Raw genomic sequence first — 20,381 nt, forward strand, 5'->3', positions numbered from 1 at the left:
TCCCCATGCACAGAGCATCCACATCCCACAAGATGCCATTGGTGTTGGCGTTGGCCATGCCCCTCTCTTGTGGCTAGTCTCAGTAAGGGGTGAATATGCATGGATACAGACTTCTCTTCATGGCAATCATGGCCTGCAATGAGGCACGTTGGTAGAGCAGGGCAGTGGGGAGCATTACCGCCTCTGCTTGTGCGGTGCCCATCCAGTGGAGGATTTTGCTCTCCCCAGCTTTTAACCCAGAACCTTTCACTAGACCTGGAGGCAAAAACACACAGGGTACAGTTTGGCCTCTTCACCATCCACTCCTTATTACATTAGAAAGGTCCTTTCTCTCTCGCATCCCCTTTGTGCCAAAGGAGGACATTTCCCCCATGCGGCCACGTTCACCTCCACAGCTGCCACGGAGCGCCTCAGAAACCCTCTGCACTCCTACAAACTTTTGACTTGGCCAAACATTAGCAAGAGATGCTTCATCCTCCCCCGGGGAGCCCCATTTGCCATGCAAAACTGCCTTAACGTGACGGGGGAAGCAGCCAAATCACCGCGCAGCTGGCGTAGGAAAGGCTGAGACCGGGGTACCGGGGGAATACAGGCTCTTGGCAGATGGAGAAGTTTGCTCTTAATCCCGAGCCGCCCTGGGCCAACTTTGCTGTGGTTTCCCGGGCTGTCAGAGGCCTTTTTATTTGCCATGTGAACCAACCTTGCGGTCTTTAGACAACAACACATAATTTATCTCCTGGAGGGTTTCCCCGGAGAGCGATAAGAGGAGAGGCTCCACAGTGGAATCCGCTGGCAACCACGCAGACTGCGTTCACCTGTTATTCTTCTCAAGCGAGCTGGCTCCAGACCATCGGAAAGCCAGACAGGCCTCCCAGGGGCAGCCTGAGAAACGTGGGGGTAGGTGCGTTCCTCTCCCACTCGCCTGCCGGCTCCATGAACAAATCCTTCCTACCTACGTGCCCAAGAAGCAGCCTCGGGGAAACTAAGACCTCTCTCCTGGAGGCCAGGGCTGGGGCCAAGACGGTCCATGTTCTGCAGTGGTTGTTAAAGCACCAGGGGAAGGGGGTGCCTCACCTCTGAGTATCCGTCTTGCATCCTGGATCCCATAGCTATGGAAAGCCAAGGCCGGGATGTCTTTTGTTCAGTTCTGCCCCATCTCTTTGCCCTATACGATTCCTTGATGAACAGTATTCAATGCAATGAACCGCAGCCTGACAGGCAGGTTCTTTGCAAGCCAGCCATTGCTATCTGAAGTCAAAACCCATGCAGGGTGGCCAGTCCCCTCAGTTGCCTTGAGATCTTTTCTGACCGGACAGCTGGAGTTTTTTGACTATGAGTCTTCCCCTTGGAGTAAGGAGCACACAGAAACCCCTCCGTGAAAATGTCAAGTGGCTACCGCCTGAGTGGAAGGCACCAGTCATGTCCCCAGGGCAGGTACCACCCACCCCGCCAGTGCTCCTCAACCCAGACCTGCTGGGAGACAACGGGACATTCAGCCTCCAGGACACTTCTGGCCTCCATTGTCCTGCTGCGTTGGCCAGCAAGGAACCCAGTCTCTGCCAGGTCTTTGAGATCCCTCCTCCACTATTGCTCCACGGCCAGTGCAAAGGGACCAGCATCCTCAGGAAAGGGGCCAAGGACTGAACAGGCTGTGGATACTCTCCTTGGGCCCTCCCTGCAATGCATTACCAGGATGGTGCATGGGGGCGGCACTTGCACGGTTGCCCTTGACCTACCGCTCTGGGGTGCGAATAGGAAATATGTTGTTAAATTGGCCACATTGATGCATATTTTTTAAAGGGAAGGTGCCTTGCAATCACTGCTGGGTGTGGAGGAGGCCTGACTCACTAAAACTTTAACCTCTTCTTCCTGCTCCTTGCCCTGGTCCTTCTTTCCCTGCTTGCACTCCCTCTTAGGCTTGGGACCCAGGGGGGGAAATTGTGCTCAGAGGCTAAGCTTTGCGGCTGTCTTATTTCCCTCGGACAGGCTCGACGCGCAGCTCTGCTCTGCATCCCAACACCTTCAGGCTCAGGGATGTCTGATCCGAACTTTCAGTTTGAATCTCTCTCCCTGGTAAAATCCCAGAGTCCAAGTCTCGGGCAGACAGGGCTGCAGGCTGAGATCAAGAGCACCATCTCCTGGCCAGCCCCAGCACGACGTGCGGCTTTGTATTGTGGCGATGTCCCGCAGTCCTTGACAATTCCTCGCATTTAGATTTCCAGCTGGTGCTCAGCGCTGATGGGCTGGCATGGCGTGGGAGCAGCTGGGGGAGAGGAGGAAGAGAGATGGCAAAGGGAGAGGGAAAGAAATAGAAAAGGAGCTAGGGAGATGGCAAAGGCACTGCCAAACCGAGAGGCCTCCACTTGGCTAGGAAACCCACTCCGGTGTTTGCATTTTATGCCCTTATTTTTTTTTTCTTGAGGCATTTCATGCTTTTCTGTGTATACCACCCCAGTGGTTCCTTCCTGTCCCTCAAACCAGCTCTCCTCTTCTTCACATTTTCCTTTCCAGCCAGCCTGCGCCTCCCCTTCTCACTTCTGCAGCAACCTGTGCTGTGCATCCACCCCCCTGCCGCTCTCCATCCTTCTCACCTTCTCCCAGGTTGCTCTCCATCATTTCCCCTTTGCTACTCTCCTTTGCTCTGCTGACCCCACCATTTCTCCAGTACAGACCCTCAGGCACCAAGCTGATGGAGGGGACTCTCCATGCCCCTTCTTTTGTTCCTCCCTTTATCAAGAGTGATTGGCCTGGGAAGCCTGCCAATGCCACCCCCTCCGGTAGCTTGAGAGCCCTCACCAGCCTACTGCATCCTCCTTTCCTGTGCCCGCTCCCTCTGTGCCCAGCCTCTCCCTCAGGTGGGATTAAACAGTGGGTCTTGGTGCCCTCCAAGTCTTGTGTGCAGCCAAGGAAATGTGAGAGGGGAGAAGTTCTCAGTGCAAACACTTTAGAGATTGACACTGCTTTGATGAATTAGCCAAAGCTCCTAGGTCAAGGTTGGAAGCGGCTTGTCCCAAAGCACAAGACCCGTCTAGGTGCAGAGGAGGTGACCCATGGACCTGTGCACGTGCAGATCCATCTGTCCCTTAACTGCTGGGGGAAACCATGAAGTGGCAGCTCCCGAGGGTCCTGTGTGCATCTAAAATGAGCTCAAGTGACCAAAGGTCACATCCTGCTCTAAGTCGTTCCAAAGTTTGGATCGGTCCAGATCTGGAGGAGCTACAGGGCTCAGACTGTTATCCAGGGGCCCGGTTTGGGCTCCTTGCTACAGAAAAGCTTGCATCCCAGAGAGGAGGTGGTGTTGTAGGCAATTCATTGACATTCCCTTTAAAACACAGGCTGACCTCATTGCCTAGGGCAGCGGCTCCCAATCTGTGGCACGGGTACCGGTACACAGACAACCAGTCAGCGGTACACGTTCAGATTTATTATAATTACTTTATATGCCAAAAATCTGCTGGTGGTACTTAAAGCCGAGCCGAAAATTTTTCTTAAGGTTGTATCATTCTAAATTGGTGGTGCGCAATCTGTCAGAGTTTGGGAACTGCTGGCGTAGGGTGTCTTCCCTGTGACTCTTCGAAGGGAAGGTAGAGGCGGTGACATTCGGCTGTAGCAGGAAACTATTGTGAAACATAGAAAGCATCTCCTGCCAGGACAGGATGCAGCTGTCTAAAGAGATCAATTTGATAGTGGACTGATCTTGGACAGCAGCTCCAAATGAAGACATGCACCAGTCTCACTGAGTCTATGTGTTCAAATGACCGGTCATCACAAATTGACCCCGTAGCCACCAACTCAGTGAAAGTCCCCCACCCCACCTCCTTCCTTGTCAGACCACTTCTATTACTGCTCTGCTGGCACAATTCAAGGGTGAAAATAATCTGTGTGTAAAGTTCCCGTATGCGGCAAATAGCCTGCTTCCAGCTACTGCGGGGACATTGCTGTTGCTGTGGTCACTGGAAGAAGGTTGATCTCAGCCAAGGGCTTTCCTGCAGGTAAGAGATTCCCTTCTTCTTCCTGGGGGTGGGAAACCAGATCCCCTCCTGAGAAGCAGATGCTGAAAGAAGGGATTTTTTTACCTGCCTTGCAGGCTGCTTAATAGCGAAAGGAGACCGTGCCGGATGACAGCTAGATGCCCAGAACTGCATGCAATGCCTAGAGCTCAGGTGGACACAGTCTCTCCTCTTTCTGGATGTCCTACAGCAGCAGGCTACAGATCAGTGAACAGAGTTACCCTTGCCAGCATGCCCCAAATTTTGCCTTAAATGCAGCAGTTAGACTAAGACAGAGGCTCCTGCAGAATTCATGCACAACCATGTAAAGGCAAAACAAAAGGCCGGGGGTGGCAGCAGATCTGGTCTGCACAGGGTAGGAAAAGGAATAGGAGCGTGCCCCTGGCAAGGCATGGATAAGCCACACAGCCTCCCTGCTCTATTCGACAAGGGGATGTTTGAATGCAGAAGTAGGAGCCAGCCACATCGTCTCTGGAGACTGCTGCTGCCACCATGAGAGAAGGTACCTGATTCTTTCCCAGTAGATAATTCTGGAGAACAAGCTGCCCTGGAAATTGCACTTGAATTGATCTCCACCATCTCCAAGGGTCAGCAGTGCAAAGAGTGCTGCCTTTGGTGGACTCGGGTTATCGGAGCACTCTCCACGCGTGCTGTGCACGCGGCAGGATTGAGACACCGAACCCCGCTTGCCTGGGTTGTACAATGGGATTGTTCAGACCCCACTGGCTGGTTCTCCTCTTTGTGAAACAAGGAAAACCTGTCATATCAACCCAGTTTACCTGTTAGAACAATCATAGAAATTATGGAAAGTTAGGGTTGGAAAGGACCTCAGGAGCTCATCCAGTCCAACGACCTGTTCAAAGCAGGACCATTCCCAACTACATCCTCCCAGCCAGGCCTCAAAAACCTCCAAGGATGGAGATGCCGCCACCTCTCTAAGTAACCTGTTCCAGTGCTTCACCGCCCTCCTAGTGAGAGAGTTTTTCCTAATATCCAACCTCAACCTCCCTTGCTGCAACGTGAGCCCGTTGCTCCTTGTCCTGTCATCTGCCCCCACTGAAAACAGTCCAGCTCCATCCTCTTTGGATCCACCCTGCTGGTATTTGAAGGCTGCTATCAAATCCCCTCTGTCTTCTGTTCACCAGACCAAATAAGCCCAGGTCCCTCAGCCACTCCTCACAAGCCATGTGCCCCAGCCCCCAAACCATTTTGGTTGCCCTCCACTGGACTCTCTCCACCTTGTCCACATCCCTTCTATACCCCTTGATTTTGCAGCTTGATTCTGCTGATTTACCTACAGTTTTAGTTAGATAATGGGGTTTGCCTGCTTTGTTCTTGGGCACTCAGACACCGTGCCAGCTTCTCAGGGACTTTTCTGCCCTTTGCACTTCCGTAGTGTGGATTGATTTCATAGCTGCTTAATATCTGTGCATCTAAATAACCACGGTGTTGACACTTGAGCTGCTAATCTGCTTCCCTGGCTGTATCTGCTCATGACAGTATTGCTAGATCCCTCCTTTTTACTGCAGGTCCCTCAATACCTGGCATTTTCCTTGCAGCACCAACTTCTGGAGTCGCGTGAATAGGTGAGAATCACACTTTGAAGGGGAGAGCATTTCTGGCCGTCATGATTGCAGTGACAAGCTGATCAATGTGACCCTAATGAACTGTTCAAAACCCCAGAGAACAAATGAGATGAACCCATTAAAATATGATTTTAATGTGTCATTAAAAATCTTGTGAGTTTTTTTGGTGCCTGATTCATGATTTCTTGGAAGTTCAATGAAGGCAAAGCCAAAGACAAGGCAGAAAACCTAAGCTCCTCCGTTTGTTGGAAAGATTAAATTACCTCTGCATCCATTTGTGCTACAGAGGAATTAGCTGCATCTTTTCCCATCTCTCTGACTTGCCTTTCTCATCCTACCAGGTCTAGGTTACTCCTTCTTCCCTCTTAGCTTCACTTTCAATCTTAGCTTTCACTGGCTTTTCAAGAGACCTAACACAAAGGTCCATTGAGTGCAAAGCATATAGCAGGGCCCTTTGCCAGGAGCAGTTCAAAGTGTTTTGACACTTGTTCATATCCCTTCAGCTTCTGTGTGTTCAATGTGGTTTGTATTAGCACCCTGGAGCAGTGTGTGGCTGAAGGAAGCGGGCGGAGGACTGGTTTTTGGGATCCATCCAAGAAGTGTCGTACTCAGTCTGGGCTCTTACAACTACTTATCTAACATGGTACATCAGATGGTTTGATCTGCCAATTAGCCTCAGTCAGAGCCGCTAACCAAAAGCAGATGGATCTATACATTATTATATGGAAAAATCTGCCACTTCCCTTTTTTCCTGGAGAGTAGAAGAGCTTGGTTGGTGAAACTCCCCCACTCCTCCCCACCTCCCCAGACAGCAGCGTGTCTTGGAGGTGTGGGGCTGAGGATGAACAACTGTGGATGCTCTCATACAAAGGAGCGTGGGAGCACAGGGGAGAAGGTAGAAGTCAGTCGAAGGGTGGTGACCGCCACAGGGGAGGACTGGAAATGTGCTTGAGATGTGCCCTTGACTCGTTGCCTTTCGGACACGTGGGAATTGTGCCTTGAGATCCTGTAAAGACAACCCACCAGGCCCTCCCTGGGGGCGGCAGGGTCTCTGCCCCCCATCCTGGGCAGAGAGTTCGAACCCCTTGGGCTGGCAGAGGAAGGCATCGTGGCCCAATGAAAATGTTGGGAACTTTCTCCTCCGTCCCCGCATCTTCCCGCCTTCCCCCAAACGCACACAGACACGTTTATCAGCTTCAAAAAGAGAGCTGTTGAAATAGCATTAGGGGCCTGATTTAAAGTCACAAAAGCCATGAAATTCAGAGTTAAGGCTAAAAATCCACTTGACATCCTGGCCTTAAGTCGTAAAAGGCATGAGTCGAAGGCAGCCTCCGAACGCTCAGTGCCTGAGCTGCAACTCCAGGTTTTCTGGCTTCCGGGTGGGGAGGAAGAGTGCAAGTCCGATCCCTTAATGAGATTTAAATGAGCTGATAGGCTAACCTCAAAGATGGAGAGGTGCAGTTTGAATTGGCAGCAGGTTGCTTATCCAAACCCTGTAGTCTGGGAATTGGGCTGGAAAAGCTCTTTCTCTTCTCCCAGGGGGTTCAGAGTATCTGCATCTGCCCCTGCCTTTACCCAGGCTGTTCTGGGGCACAGGATCCTCCACAGCTCCAAAATCAGGATGGTCTGTGATGCCCTTACCGTCCTGGGGATGTGTCACTAGCAGAGCCCGAGATGGCAGGCAGTGCGCTCTGTTGTGCCGGAGTCCAGACTGGGACGTGGGAGCCCTGGTTCTGCACCGGGTTGCTGATCTGCTGTGGGACCGTCCCCTCCCTGGTCCACCGGTTGTCTTGTCCATTAGGTTGTCACTTCCTGCTCGCTTTTGATGCCCAACCCAATAGTCACCATCGCATCTGGATTCTCTAGATCAGCAGTGGGCAAGGTTTTGCAGTGGCAGGCCAAATCAGCCAGCTCAGGTCTGAAATGGGCTGGTGCATCTATCCATTGCTGCCTCTCCCTGTTGCCTGGCCACGGCATGGGCAAAGCCCCCCACCCCCAGCTCCGTTGGCTGGATGCAATAGCTCCCTAGGTCAGATGTGGCCTATAGACTGTATGTTGCTAATCTCTGCTCTAGATTATCATAATCCCAAATCTTGGGTGCATTAGTCCTTTGTCAGACCTGAGTAAATCTGAACAAACCACGTCTGTTTTAATGACTTTTTTATTATGGGAGAAGCATAAAACTCTACCAGCATCAGACTCCTACAGGGCTGTGTCACCTGGCCCATTACTTTCTGGTGTTTTTGTTCATTCGGATAACCATGCTAGTTGTCTACCTTGCCTGGGTGGTTGGATATGTCCTTCCTGCAGTTCACATACCCATGATGTTTTGCTTGCTTGGGTTTGGTGGAATGGAAGACCTGCAGCCTTGGCTATCTATCTGTGGTTGGTTGAGACAAAATAGTCATTGATGGTTACTGAGTTTGGGGTGCAGGGTTTTGGAGACCTCTTAAGGGCCCACATTATTCTGGCAGAGCTGAGCATCTGCAAGTGCACAGAGCTTTCAACACAAAGCCTTCCAAGCCTCTAATGGAGGTATCCAAAATGAGTAGCCTGTTAAGGGAAATTCAGGAGTTTAATTTCTTGTCACCCTTGCTAACAGCTGCATTGCGCTATAATGGCATCCACAGGATTGGACCCCACTGATTGCACGCAGTCGGCCTGTGGAGAGCTCCTCACAGCATCGAGCTATAGTGGGGACCCGGAGGACTAGAAGTCTAGCTGTGTGAAGGCAGAGCCACTTCATCCTGGCAGTGCCCAAAACAGGTATTTTCCAACCAACCTGCAGGGTAGCTCTCGGTTCCTGACTCTACAGGCAATGAAATGAGAGCAGCAGGGGGGAGTCCGGTGGGAATTTCTCGCAGGGCATTGAAGCTAAAGGATGGGACACTGTCATTGCACATGTTACTTTCCCTGAAGGCAATAGCCTTAATCCCTTCATTAAAGGTCAGTGATTTAAGTGGCAAATGAAAGAACCAGAGATTAGGATAGTGATGGGCTGGCCTGGGCCTTGAGTTTGGGAACGGGATTGTCAAATTTCTTGGAATGATGGCTTCAGGTTAATCATCGCCGTGCAGCCCCTGGTGACTTCCAGCTGGTCCCCTTAGGCCTTATGTGAAAACTCCTCCATCCACCCCACTGTTTCTCCGTCTTTGCTGGCTTCAAATAAAAAAACCCCAACATTATCCCATTAGAAGGGAATTTGCAGGACTCGCACATTTATGAGACTCGAACATAGGAAAACATTGGAATTGGGACTTCTTCCATGGGAGGGCTGTATCTCTTGAGCTACAGTCATCAGACTATTTCTGCCTCATGGTATAAGTCTGGATGTCTGTTTGGAAGTAAGCTGACGTGTTGCGTTCTGGGTGGAAGAAAATGATATAACACTTGGGACCAAAGTAACCTATGACAATCCCAAGCAAATTGACTACATTGAATAGGGCATTGAAGAAGGGTACCAGCACCCCTGGGTACGCAGTTATGGCCACAAAGAGTATAACCCAAGTGGTGAAGTAGGAGGTTGTCCATAGCGTGATGTACTTGGCTTCGTTGTAGTTCTTGGGAAACTCTTTGCCGGCGTAGGCAAAACAGAAGCACAGAACGGAGAGGGACATATCTAAGGCAGTGTCCAACATTTCGAGAAACGCATGAGTCTTCTTGCAATCCAGCACCAATACTGCAGGGTTGTCCTCTAAGGGCAACTCGACAGGAGCCGGTGAGCTGATAATAAAGTTGATCATCAGAATAACAGCTTTCAGAGCTAAAACCACAGCCATGAAAATGTATGGCCCTTTGTACTTGGTCCAGTAGTTATAGGCTTTGGGCAGCTTTGCCATGAGCTTGAGGATGCAGACTATCTGGAGGGACCTGATCACGATGCAGGAGATGCACAGAGTGAAGCCCAAGCTGTACACGGTCTGCCGCCACACGCACTTGAACACCGTTGGGATTCCTACGTATGCAAGGATGTTGAGGAAACAAATGACCAGAGATGCCAACATGAGCAAGCACATCCCACCTCCTGCAGACTTCACCACGGGGGTACGCAAATGAAAGGCAAATGTGAGCAGTGTTGCTAGAGTGGTTAAAAGGCCCAACAGTGAGACTATCAATAGCACCACAGCTCTGTGATCGTCCCAGGCCAGATATGTCACAACCTTTGGGTAGCACGCTTGACTTCTGACATTGGACCACTGGGTGGCAAGACAAGGCTGACAGTTGTAGTGGTCTGTAAAACAAAACCGGACCTTCATGAGTCAATTGAGGGTGGTTCCTCCTATGTATATGCCTAGTAAAATCTGGTGGGAGTGCTTTTGGATTTGGGCAGTCATACCATCTCAGACTGATATGATAATATCTCGCTAACTAAGTCAGATCTGACCTGCCTGCGGCGGGAATGGGAGACCTCCAAACGACACCCAAAGAAGGGGTATATCGCAGTAACTAAAATGACCATGTGCCACCTGTGCAGCACCTTGCGCCCCAAGGAGTAGGGCAGGACTGCTTGTGAGATAAGGGATTTGCTTTCTGATGGATAGCTGACCTGATGCTCAGGCTCCTCTTAGGGAGGCACTGCTGTTTTCAGGCCAAGTTTTAAAACAAATGAGAAGTAAAACACCGCGTGGTTCTCAGCGATCCAAGAGAGGACGAGTGTGGATTTGTAATGAGACTTGAGTCCCAGGGGGGGCTGATGAGATTCTCCCTCCCAAAATCTCCCTAATGTTTCCACTTGGCAGTAATATCTTCTGTGTACGGTATCTCTGTTGTGCTCCAAATCAACGTGGCTGTTCACCGACAGTGGCCAAGTTTCCTTGCATGGTTTTGTCTGGGCTGTTTCAGGACGTATGGTGCTTTGCAAACATAATGCCTATATTGTGGGACATCCTCGAATGGGAGCACATTTAGGCGACCAGGATGTTCATTATGGTAAGGAGGGGAACTACGGCAGGCTTGCCTGTGGTTACGGGAGGAACGTGCGTTAGAAGTCAGGACTTGCAACTCCTCCTCCCCTTCACTAATTACAAAGCATCTGGAATGACGAGAATCAGCCTGGCCTTGGGGTTATCTTATCGTTCCTACAGCGGCATTGCCAATGTTGAGGTCCTCTCATGCTGGGCGCTGCACAACCACATTCCCTGTCCCAGCGTCTGCAATCTAAATGAACAAGACTGTTATCCTCACTTCGCAGAGATGGGACCGAGCAGCAGAGAGGTGGCTAAAATCATGCAGGACGTATGGGGTGGAGCCCAGAACCGAACCTAGTTCATCCAACTCCTTATCCAGTGCTGCCTTCAAAGATTTATTGCAAAGCCAGAAGATACCATTAGGTCTGATCCCATGCATCACATAAGGCAGAGGTTTCACTGCCTACTACCTGTTCCCAGGGCCAAGAAACGCTTGTTCTGGGCTCTGTCCTCTACCGGGTACCAACGCTGCAGGATGGCACGAAAACAACATGCAATGGAGGCTTGTAAACTGCATTTTGCTTACCGCTCTCGTTGAAGTAAGTCCCTGCTTCACAGTCAACACACTCAAAACAGCAGGGATGGAGGCCAACGGGCTTTTTCCGTTGCCCGGGGATGCACTGGTAGGAACAGATGGATACAGGCACCTGGATGTAAAGAAATTTGAGGAAGAGCCTATAACAATGTATAGGAAGAACCTATAACAACGTATAGTTCAGCTGAGAGAGCCTGAAATGACTTCATGACAGTTATTATTATCCATGTTCACTTGGCCACAACATGGAAAGGAAAGGATACACAGCTGGGATAAAGCCAACCAGATCATGTGCTGCCTTGAAAGAGGACACAAAGTGCGATGGCTTGGGCAAAGAGCTCTCGTGATAAATAAATTGCTATTTTCCAATTACCCAGACATGGAGCTCAGGAATGCTGCATTGCCTTTAAATGGAAAGGATGGCCCAGAATAGCCCAAAAGGCATCACGGGGACCTGGATATAAGCTGACCAGCCACTGGGTGTCACTGCTGCATCAGAGAAACCGTGGACGGACGGTTCTTCTGACGGAGACAATTTTGAATTTTAAAGAAAAGGGGCAAACATTCACGCCTCCTTTGCCTACACAAGCAGCAGCCTGGGTCTGCTTCTGTTGCATGTCCCCAGACTGGCACACATGCCAGAATTGACATACTGTTCATCGGGCACAACCAGCCCGCGTGATGTGAGAATCGGGTGGAGGGCACTTGCCTCGTTGCCTGGAGTATGCCAAGAGATGTTGTCCGTGCCGAACAGCAGCTTCTGGTGCATGGTGCTGTAGTAAGCGATCTTCTTGAACGGGTGGTTGTCTTCGTCCCACCGCCACTGCACGATCACAAAGCTGTTTGGAGGATCGCCGTTCTCATCGAACCGGATCTTGTTGTCGAGCAGAGAGAAATCCACCTGGCGCACCTCCGGCAGCAACTGCGAGTGGAGAAGGCAGAGAAGGACAATCAGTGCTTGCGGAGGACTGCTGGGCACTGGAGCTCGAAGAGCGGCTGAAAGTGTGTTTCTGGTGTCCTTGAGGACTTGCAAGCGCTTGATCTGGACTCGGGAGGGGGGTTCTCCCCTGCAAGCTTGCCCCGGGATCTGAGAGTCAAGCTGGGGTTCTCAGCAAAGACTAGGCCACAAGAGTCTCTGACAAAAGTCAGAAGAAAGTCCAGCTTAATTCCCTGGAGCCAGGCTGGCATTGCAGGAGGCTTAAGGTGCAGATCCTAACAACCTGTGCAGCACCTTACGCCCCGCAGAGTAGGGCAGGACTGCTTGTGAGAGGAGGGATGAGTGGCAGATGCTGCCACCCAGCCTTGGGGGAATGGACCTGACTCTCCAAAGGCGGTGGAGCAGGTCTGCTGAGCGACACAATGCCATTTGGGTGGCTGCTTAGCTGAGATGAGACCCAGGAACTACAGGAAGGGCTCTTGACACGCTTGGTGGGTGGTTCTCTGAGTTCAAACCAATCCAGCCCCCCAAGCTCCCCATGTCTGTGGAAATAAACCCTCTTCTCATCATGATGGTATCACAAAGCTACAGCCAGACTGATGGAAGAGATGCACCTGCATGGAGATGGCTCTAATGCGGCCAGGTCTCTCCGCCGGTGGGAGGGTCTGCTGTAGGCCTGTGAAAGCTCGTTAGTGCCTGCACATGGCTTATTTAACCTAACACGGAGGCATCCTGCATCTGCCCCTGCTACACAAGGAGACTATTTCTAGAACAGCCATGCTGACAGTTGTGTGTGAGGCCCTGGGGGCAAGTCCTTTGACTTCTCTCATACAGACCACCAAGTTGCCATTGGAGATGGTTTCTAGGCACTTGGGCTGGAATAGACCTGTAGGTTAAACCCTCTACAGTCCTCTCCCAGTCCCTTGAACCAGCTCGTCATTAAAGCAAGGCCCTCAACACAACACCCACCTGCCAGGGGTACACCACCCGCTTGTGACATCCCGCGGAGCCGCAGCGCAGGAGCCGGTGCAAAGCGTGAGCAATGACGTAGACCGCGGAGTAGACGTTGAAGTCTATGCGCTCCCCAGAGCCCCTCAGCTCCTTCTCTTTTTGCTTGGTCGCCGACAAGCACCGGTCACATACTTGGTTGCATGTTCCTTGGTCACTTGCCCATGTTCCAGCTCCTTCAGTCTGGTTGGAAGGAGACTTGACCCTGAAGGTACTGAAACCAGGGATGGGGACCTCTCTGACTGCCAACCCCAAGAAGGTGCCCAACCTACTGATGTTGGTAATGCTGTGCAAACTGGGATCGGTCGCCCAGGCTTCGGCGCCAATCCACACCAAGTCTGTAACGTTCTGGCGGATGGCCTCCTGGAAGAAGAACGGGAGCGTCAAGTCCAAGGTCAGAACAAGGACCACCTTGGCAGTGCTCCGGCGGAGCATGTTAATAATGTCCTGGACCTTTGCTTGCTGCTCTAGCGACAGCTTCTTGCTCTCACGGGGCACCGGGATGCTCTCCTGAAACGCTATGCAGACCCCCGTAGCCCAGAACTGCAAGAGCTTCAGATTCTCCTGCCCATATTCATCGTCGCCGAACAGCACAATGACCCAGTTCCAGTGAAAATGCTTCAGCAGGAGCAGCATGGCCTTGATCGTCTGCTCGGTGCTGGGGATGGTACGGAAGGCAACAGGGAAGCGTTCGGGGTTCCTCAGGGATTCGGTGGTTGCAGTGCAGGTGATCTGGGAGCGAAGGGAGAGAAGCTGTTAGATGAAGAGAACGTGCAAACCAAATTCTGCATTGCCTCGCGGTTGTCAACCAGGGTGCCGCAGCGCTGCACAATATTAGCGCTGTCGGATGTGCAAACCTGGTTCCCGAGATGCACCCAGAGATTTCCAACAGGGATCCAGAGTTTTAAAAATCTCCCGCCCTGCTGTTCTTCCCGAGTTCATTGCAGCATCACAGCTGCTTTCAGCTCTTTCACCGAGTGAAAACTAAGAGCCGGCGTTTTCTGAAGGGTGGGTTTGCCGAAATAAGGGAGCCGATGCTCTTCAAATCAAAGCACGGTGGTTCTGGTCCTGAAACCTACAGTGACAGGAATCTCGGAGGCGTTTGCCCAGCAATAACACGGGCCCCGACTTACCTGAGGGATGAGGAAGGAACTCAGGATGTTGGCCACCGTGACGGCTCCTGGAGAGGAGTCAGGGCCAACAACGGCCAGGACCCGGGGTCGGTAGCGTGTGTAGTTCTGCTGCAGGTGTACCTTGTAGTGGTTGTCAGCGAGGAAATACAAGACGGGGTGCACGATGTTGGTGAGATAACAGACATCCACCATCTCGTAGCCCAGGGAGATCCCGGGCAGCAGGGTGCTGCTGTTGTTGATCTCCTCCACTGCAAATCTCATGGCCTGGAGGAAGCTGTAGCCCACAATCTTCAGGTTAAACCTAGGAGGAGCATAAAATCATGGGTTGCAAGTTGCAAAGGGGGACAGACCCCATCCTCCAAACCCTACCCTCATTTAGCGCTGTGTAATATAGCAGCCTAAAAGAAACAAGAGCCAAGCCCCCGAAACGAGCTCCCGGCAGCCTCGAGGCTGGGCCCCAAATTCTGCCATAAGATGCAGAGCTCCCAACTTCCAGACCTGTGTAAATAAGTGAGTCCCAGCACCCTGCCCCCTTGCTGAAGGTGCCTAAAAATGAGCGAGCAAATCGAGGAGCCTGAAACCAGCCCTCGCAGCACACTGAAAAGCAAGAATTACTCTTCTTATTCTTGGTGTTTTAAGTTGAGCAAAAGGGTCTGTTCCACTTTCAAACGCCTGACGTTTGTTAATGGCCCTGACGTAAACTTCAAAACGAGACTTCGTTTCCAACCAAAATATTCTTCCTTTGGACATTGTTCAAACAAAACGTCCTGGTGCGTTCCCCTGAATTATTATGGGGCAGCTTAGAATAGAAATCCCCACAACGCTGTTTACCGAAGCCTGCTTTTATATTTAGAAAAATGTCACCCAGCTCTGTGTGCAGCAAAAACCATTGCTGTTCCTCTGAATTGGACACCGTATAAAGTATATGTCCACAATGGCATAGACTACCATCCTGGATTCAAGACAGTTGTCTGATTGCTACAAACCCTGCATCACGCCATGGCTCTTTGTATTAGGGTATCCAAACCGGGATATTTGCTATTTATCAATGAATCTTGGGCACTGTTCAGAGCCCCCGACACTTGAATGCACTTATCCTCACTGTATGTCTCTGTGGCAGGGTGTTGCTTTTATTATCACTGCTTTACAGAACGGGAAGAAATGAAACACAGAGCTGAAGTGACTTGCCCAAGGTCTCACGGGGAGTATGTGGCAGAGAAAGGAGTTCACTTGATCTTCCAAGTCTCCTCCTTCTGCTGCTGTTTGTGCCAGGTGCTGTACATATGCATAGGGCAGGATCTGTTGACACTGAAGAGTTTACAGTTTAAATAGACAAGGGGCAGGAGGGGAACATTGCTGTTGTATGAGAAATTTTTAAGAGATTAAACTCCTCCATGGCCTTCAAACTTTGGTTGCTTCAACTTGGGTGCTTACCAGAGGTCCTTTAGAAGGCCAACAGGGAGATGTGCAATGCATGGCTACCGTTTCCTACAAGGTGACAAGTATCTGGCTTGATAATGTTGGCTTAACTTGTGGCTCGCAAACAGAGCCCAAATCAAGCAGGTCCCGGCCCTGAGCATCCACCACAAAACCTGTCCTGTGCCTTGGTCTGAGAATAAACTCTTGCCGGATGCTACTTACGTCTGACATCTTGGCACCTCTGCGCGGGCGAAATGGGAGTTGCCCACCGTTTCAGCATGCAGCGAGAAGAGCCCCCCGAGCACATAGTCGCCTGGTAAATGGAAGTCGGAAGCGGTGAGCGTTTGCAAGCTGGTTGCGATCAGCAAGGCACGGAAACACAACCTGGCCTCCCTCATGGCGCTGCTGCCTGAACACCAGTCCGCAGGTGAGTGGCTGCAGCAGGTTCCTGCCTTGGATCCACCAACTTGGGGCTTGTTTTCGTCTGTTTGCGCCGACTTATTTACATGCATTTCAGGCACCATCCTGAACGCATTTCCATCCCGTCATGGGTTGTTGCAATGTCATGGGCAGTGAAATCTGGTGTGCGAGCTGGGCTGCAAGAGAAAACACCTTGTGAAGATGTGTAGGTGCGGCAATGATGGTGACACTCATCTTCATTAGAGGGCTGCTCCGTCCACCAGTGCCTTGAAGAGCCTCGACTCCATCGTTTCGTGGGAGGCACATGGTCTAGAGGGCAGACCACTTGAGGGGCGCACAGACCTGTGGCTTAGCTTCTTGCAACCTTGGAGCAGTCACTTCATCTCCCTGTACCTCCATTTCTCTCTCGCGCCCTTTGTCCATCTTGTACTCTCAGGCTGCAATAAGAGCATCAGGGCAGGGGATTTCTCTCCCTTCGTGTCTGCAGTGCCTAGTACAGTGGGCTGAGATCTTGGAGGAGGGACGTAGATGCTTCTGCTGAACAGACTAAAAATAAATGAATGGGGGCTTGTCTCAGCAGAGGAAGCAAGGTCAAAGCCAGTCCCTAGATGCCTTGAAGACTTGCTGTGACATTGCAACTGCCTGTAATCTGTGTTGTGTAGCTTGTTGTCAGCAACACTTAAGAATGAGGGTATTTATATAAGTATTTCCAATTCTTTAGGCATTGTGGTGTATAGAATCAGTTTTGCTGTCCCTACAAAGGGCGAGTCCCCATGAGCGGGAGCGTGCACTTCCTTGGGGACAAACAGCAGCGGCACAATGTGATACTGCTGCTTATACATGGGAAACACCCATGCCAGGCTCTGATTTCCAGCGGCATATGTGCCACCCCAGTTTTTTAAGACACGGGGGGCTTTTTTCACTGCCAGCTGGACTTTTAATTTGGGGAAAGGCGGCGTCCTCTACAAGCTCTTTGTAGACTGCAGGTTCTTCAGGGCAGTCCTAAGTCCATGACTGGAGCGTCTCGCTGCTCAGGTCACTCATTAAATAAGAATGATTTCAGCTTCCTCTGAAGGAGACTGAAAGGAAAGGTAGCATCTAGCAAGGGGTAGGCAACCCCCCGGCACGGGTGCCAGAGCGCGGTATGCAAAGGCTTTTTGCTTGGCACATGCACCTTGGGGTGGACGGCGGGGAAGGGGCTGGGGTGCGCTGCCACAGCAAAGATCGGGCCCCTCATTACTCCCCCACCGCCCGCCCCCGGCACACCAACATTTTACAAGTCAAAGTTGCGGGTGTTTTTGGCACTCTACCCAAAAACGTTGCCGACCCCAATCTAGCAGGTGCTGAAACAAGGATCTAATGGCCCATGTTTAGCAACAGCAAAGTCATCACAGCACCAAAGAGCTTTAGAGACCAGGGCGACTGTGAGCTTTGTTGGGTGCTTCTGGATATCTGTGTAATACAGAATGGATGTACCAGCCCTCGTCCCAAACCACCATGCTGTGTAGAAGTGATCCCTACCCCTTTCCTCCAAATAGAGGGGAAAAAACCCCAAACTGAGGCAAATGCAGAACTGCCCGCTTTGAAGACAGACTGCTGCGCCAAGAGGGCAGACTTCATCTCATTTTCAGCTTGCCTAGAGACACTTGCTCAGAAGTGGGTCATTTTTTGCTCTGTGTGTACAGCCCCAGCTGTAAACACATGGCTGGTGTTTCTAGGAACTGGCACAACACGAATAGCAAACAGGAGCACAGAAGTGAAGTCTGCAATCTCAGCTGCCCCAGCCGTGCCCGTTTGCCAGCTCCATGCCCAGCTCTGGTGTCTCAGCCATGGAAATGAGCCGCAGGTCGTATTTGCATGGGGTTTTGTTCGCGCGCGTGTTAAGTGGGGGTGAGGCCTGGTCGAATTTGTTCTTTGAGTCAAGCGATGGGACCGGGCTGTGCAAAGGGAGGTCTGCTGCTTCACCCTGAAGGAAGCCAGGATGTAGGTAGCTGTGTTTTGAAGATCTTTTTTTTTTTATAAGCCTGCAAGTTGTGGAGTGGTGTCATCATCTAGCAGCCCCTGGGTGCCCGTCAGTGCTGTGGGATGTTAGGCAAAGCATGTCCTCTCTGTGCCTTTGTTCCCCTCTTATCTGGTTTCTGTCTCTTCTATTGAGATGCTATGTGAGGACAGAGCCTGTCTGGCTATATAGTTGTACAGCGCCAAACCCAAGAGGTCTGGATCTCTGTTGTGCATGGGCTTTACCAGCATGCTGCAGTCAGGAATTGAAGAGCCTTAAACTATAGGAGCAAATAACTGCACCTTCAAAAACACAGAAGCCAGTCACTCAATCAATCCCTCACATTTCTGGTGCTAATAATGGGGTGCTCTTAATTTAGGGCTCTCTGGGGGAATTGGTGGTGGCAGAACTGATCTGTTCCCAGTTCAAGACTTTGTGCAACGTAGACAGGCTGGAGCACTGTCTTGCGCATCGTGGGGGTGGCTGTGCATCATGCTTTGAGCTTTGGAGGTCTCAACGAGACCGTACTTGGTGCCTGCTCAGTACAGAAATCCAGCGCCCAGGTTCAATGCTCTCCTGGCCAGTGCACCACGATGCAGTTCAATTACTTTGGCTCTATATTTAATCACTCCCCTTGTTCCTATTTATTGACCTGCGAGGCTGGCAGGTCAGGTCTGCGGCTAGGGTTTGGGCTTCCTACACAACCCAATCTGCAGATGTGGAGAGGAAGGAATTAACCACATCCTGGGACTTGAGGCTTCACCTATGTTGTAAGGTACACTGCCCTCCTCCCCCAGGGGCCTGACAGCAGGGACGGTACTGTACCCTGATGGGAAAATGCCTGCAACCCCCTCCTACAGTCCCCAAAGATTATTTGCATGTTGCTATATTAGTTCCTCTCCCCCCTTCACCGCCATCCCCTAGCCTGGCATTTAAATTCAAATAGTGTGCATGATTTGCATGCATTTCCCATAGCTGCAACACCTGATCTTCAGTGTGAACCTGAGAATCTGGAGAGGTACAAGCCCCCTTTGCTCTGGTTCACCTTCTGCCCATTGGGTGGTCCCAGGGGTGCCTCTTGTATAGCCTCCTATGCAATGACCCCTAAAATCCTCCTGCCCTGCCCGAACTCCACCTCCACAGGTTGTCCTTAATGCTTCTGAACAGGTGTGGGGGTGAACTGCTGGCGAACAGCATTGCATTTAACAGGTAGTATCACGACCTCAACTGCTCAGGCTCTCCTGGGAGTAGCCCCAGGCTGGAGTGCATTCTCCAAAGTTTTGGCTCTTGAATCTCTTCTTAAATTTGCCACACCTGAGTCACCACATATGCAGGGGGAAAAAGGGACATCTCCATTGGCCACATAATAGCAGCATGACCCTGCTTGGATCCATAAGGAGATGGGTCGGGGAGGATGTTGTGCTGCAGCCACCCCTGGACCAGTTGCACTGCCTGGATCACCCGGTTTTCTTCCACTAGCTACAGGTGTAACTTCAGTGATCCCGAGTGGTGGGTCAGCACCAGATCTTGAAAGGGGTTGTGGGGAGAAAGTCAAACGGACATTGCTTTTTTTTCACAGTAACCTTGATTCTAATGCAAGGATCGAGCTCTGGGGACCGGAGGCCTCCTAAGAAGAAAAGGAGCAAGAACGACAGCAAGGAAAGCCTAAAAGCCTTCACAATTCTGGATGAGGGGCTTCTCCTGGTAAGAAAACCCAGTGCCTTGCATCAGTTCAGCCCTTGCACTTTCCTATGTTTGCCAAGAAGGGGAGCTGCCAGCTGTTTGGCCCGTGGGCACCTCTGCACTCTTCTGTTGCTAACGAGCAACACTTTCAGGCTCAACGAGAGCAAGTAACACCGGCAGGGTGAGGCAGGGTATAAAAGCAGTGCACGAGACTTGTCCCCATGGCATGGGCTGGAGAAGTGGATGATTAGTAGCCATCTGCATTAGATATGACCAAGACTTTGTAAAAGGGAGGGATGAATTGGACAAGGTATCAGGATCAGACTTTGCCACTGATGTGTTTTGTGGCCTTGAGGAAGTTACTTAGCCCCACATTTAAAAAAAAGGAAAGAAAAAGCTTGACTATTGCTGCGGACTTGAAGACTTCTGGGTGCCCATCCTGGAGCAGCCAAGCAGGAGTTTTAAGCAGAGTACCCATGATTTCACATGGAGTTGGTGGGAGGTGCAGACGCTCTGAAAATTGGGCCTTCGGTGTCCTAAGTGAAGCACCGAGGCTCCAATTCCGTGCCATAATACCTCCCTCTGCAAAATGGGCACATCCAGCCCTGCCCACTGAACTTTAATTGAGCAGTAGCTGGACGGAGGGCACGCCGTGAGCACGGAGCCTGCCTAGAGACCCACGGT

General features: G+C 51.2%; 1 protein-coding gene across 1 annotated transcript; it reads right to left on the reverse strand.

The window, feature by feature from the left end:
• Nucleotides 1-7,687: 7,687 nt before the first annotated feature.
• Nucleotides 7,688-16,634, reverse strand: TAS1R2 (taste 1 receptor member 2). The gene is made up of 6 exons (XM_059716494.1): nucleotides 15,818-16,634; nucleotides 14,177-14,477; nucleotides 13,005-13,775; nucleotides 11,808-12,020; nucleotides 11,090-11,210; nucleotides 7,688-9,827 (listed from the first exon to the last, which is right to left on the reverse strand). Exons 1-6 carry the CDS (start codon nucleotides 16,117-16,119, stop codon nucleotides 8,899-8,901), a joined length of 2,637 nt encoding a protein of 878 aa, XP_059572477.1. The 5' UTR covers nucleotides 16,120-16,634; the 3' UTR covers nucleotides 7,688-8,898.
• Between the last annotated feature and the right edge of the window lie 3,747 nt (nucleotides 16,635-20,381).

The sequence above is a fragment of the Alligator mississippiensis genome, chromosome 13 (assembly GCF_030867095.1).
Source record: "Alligator mississippiensis isolate rAllMis1 chromosome 13, rAllMis1, whole genome shotgun sequence".
Lineage (NCBI taxonomy): Eukaryota > Metazoa > Chordata > Crocodylia > Alligatoridae > Alligator > Alligator mississippiensis.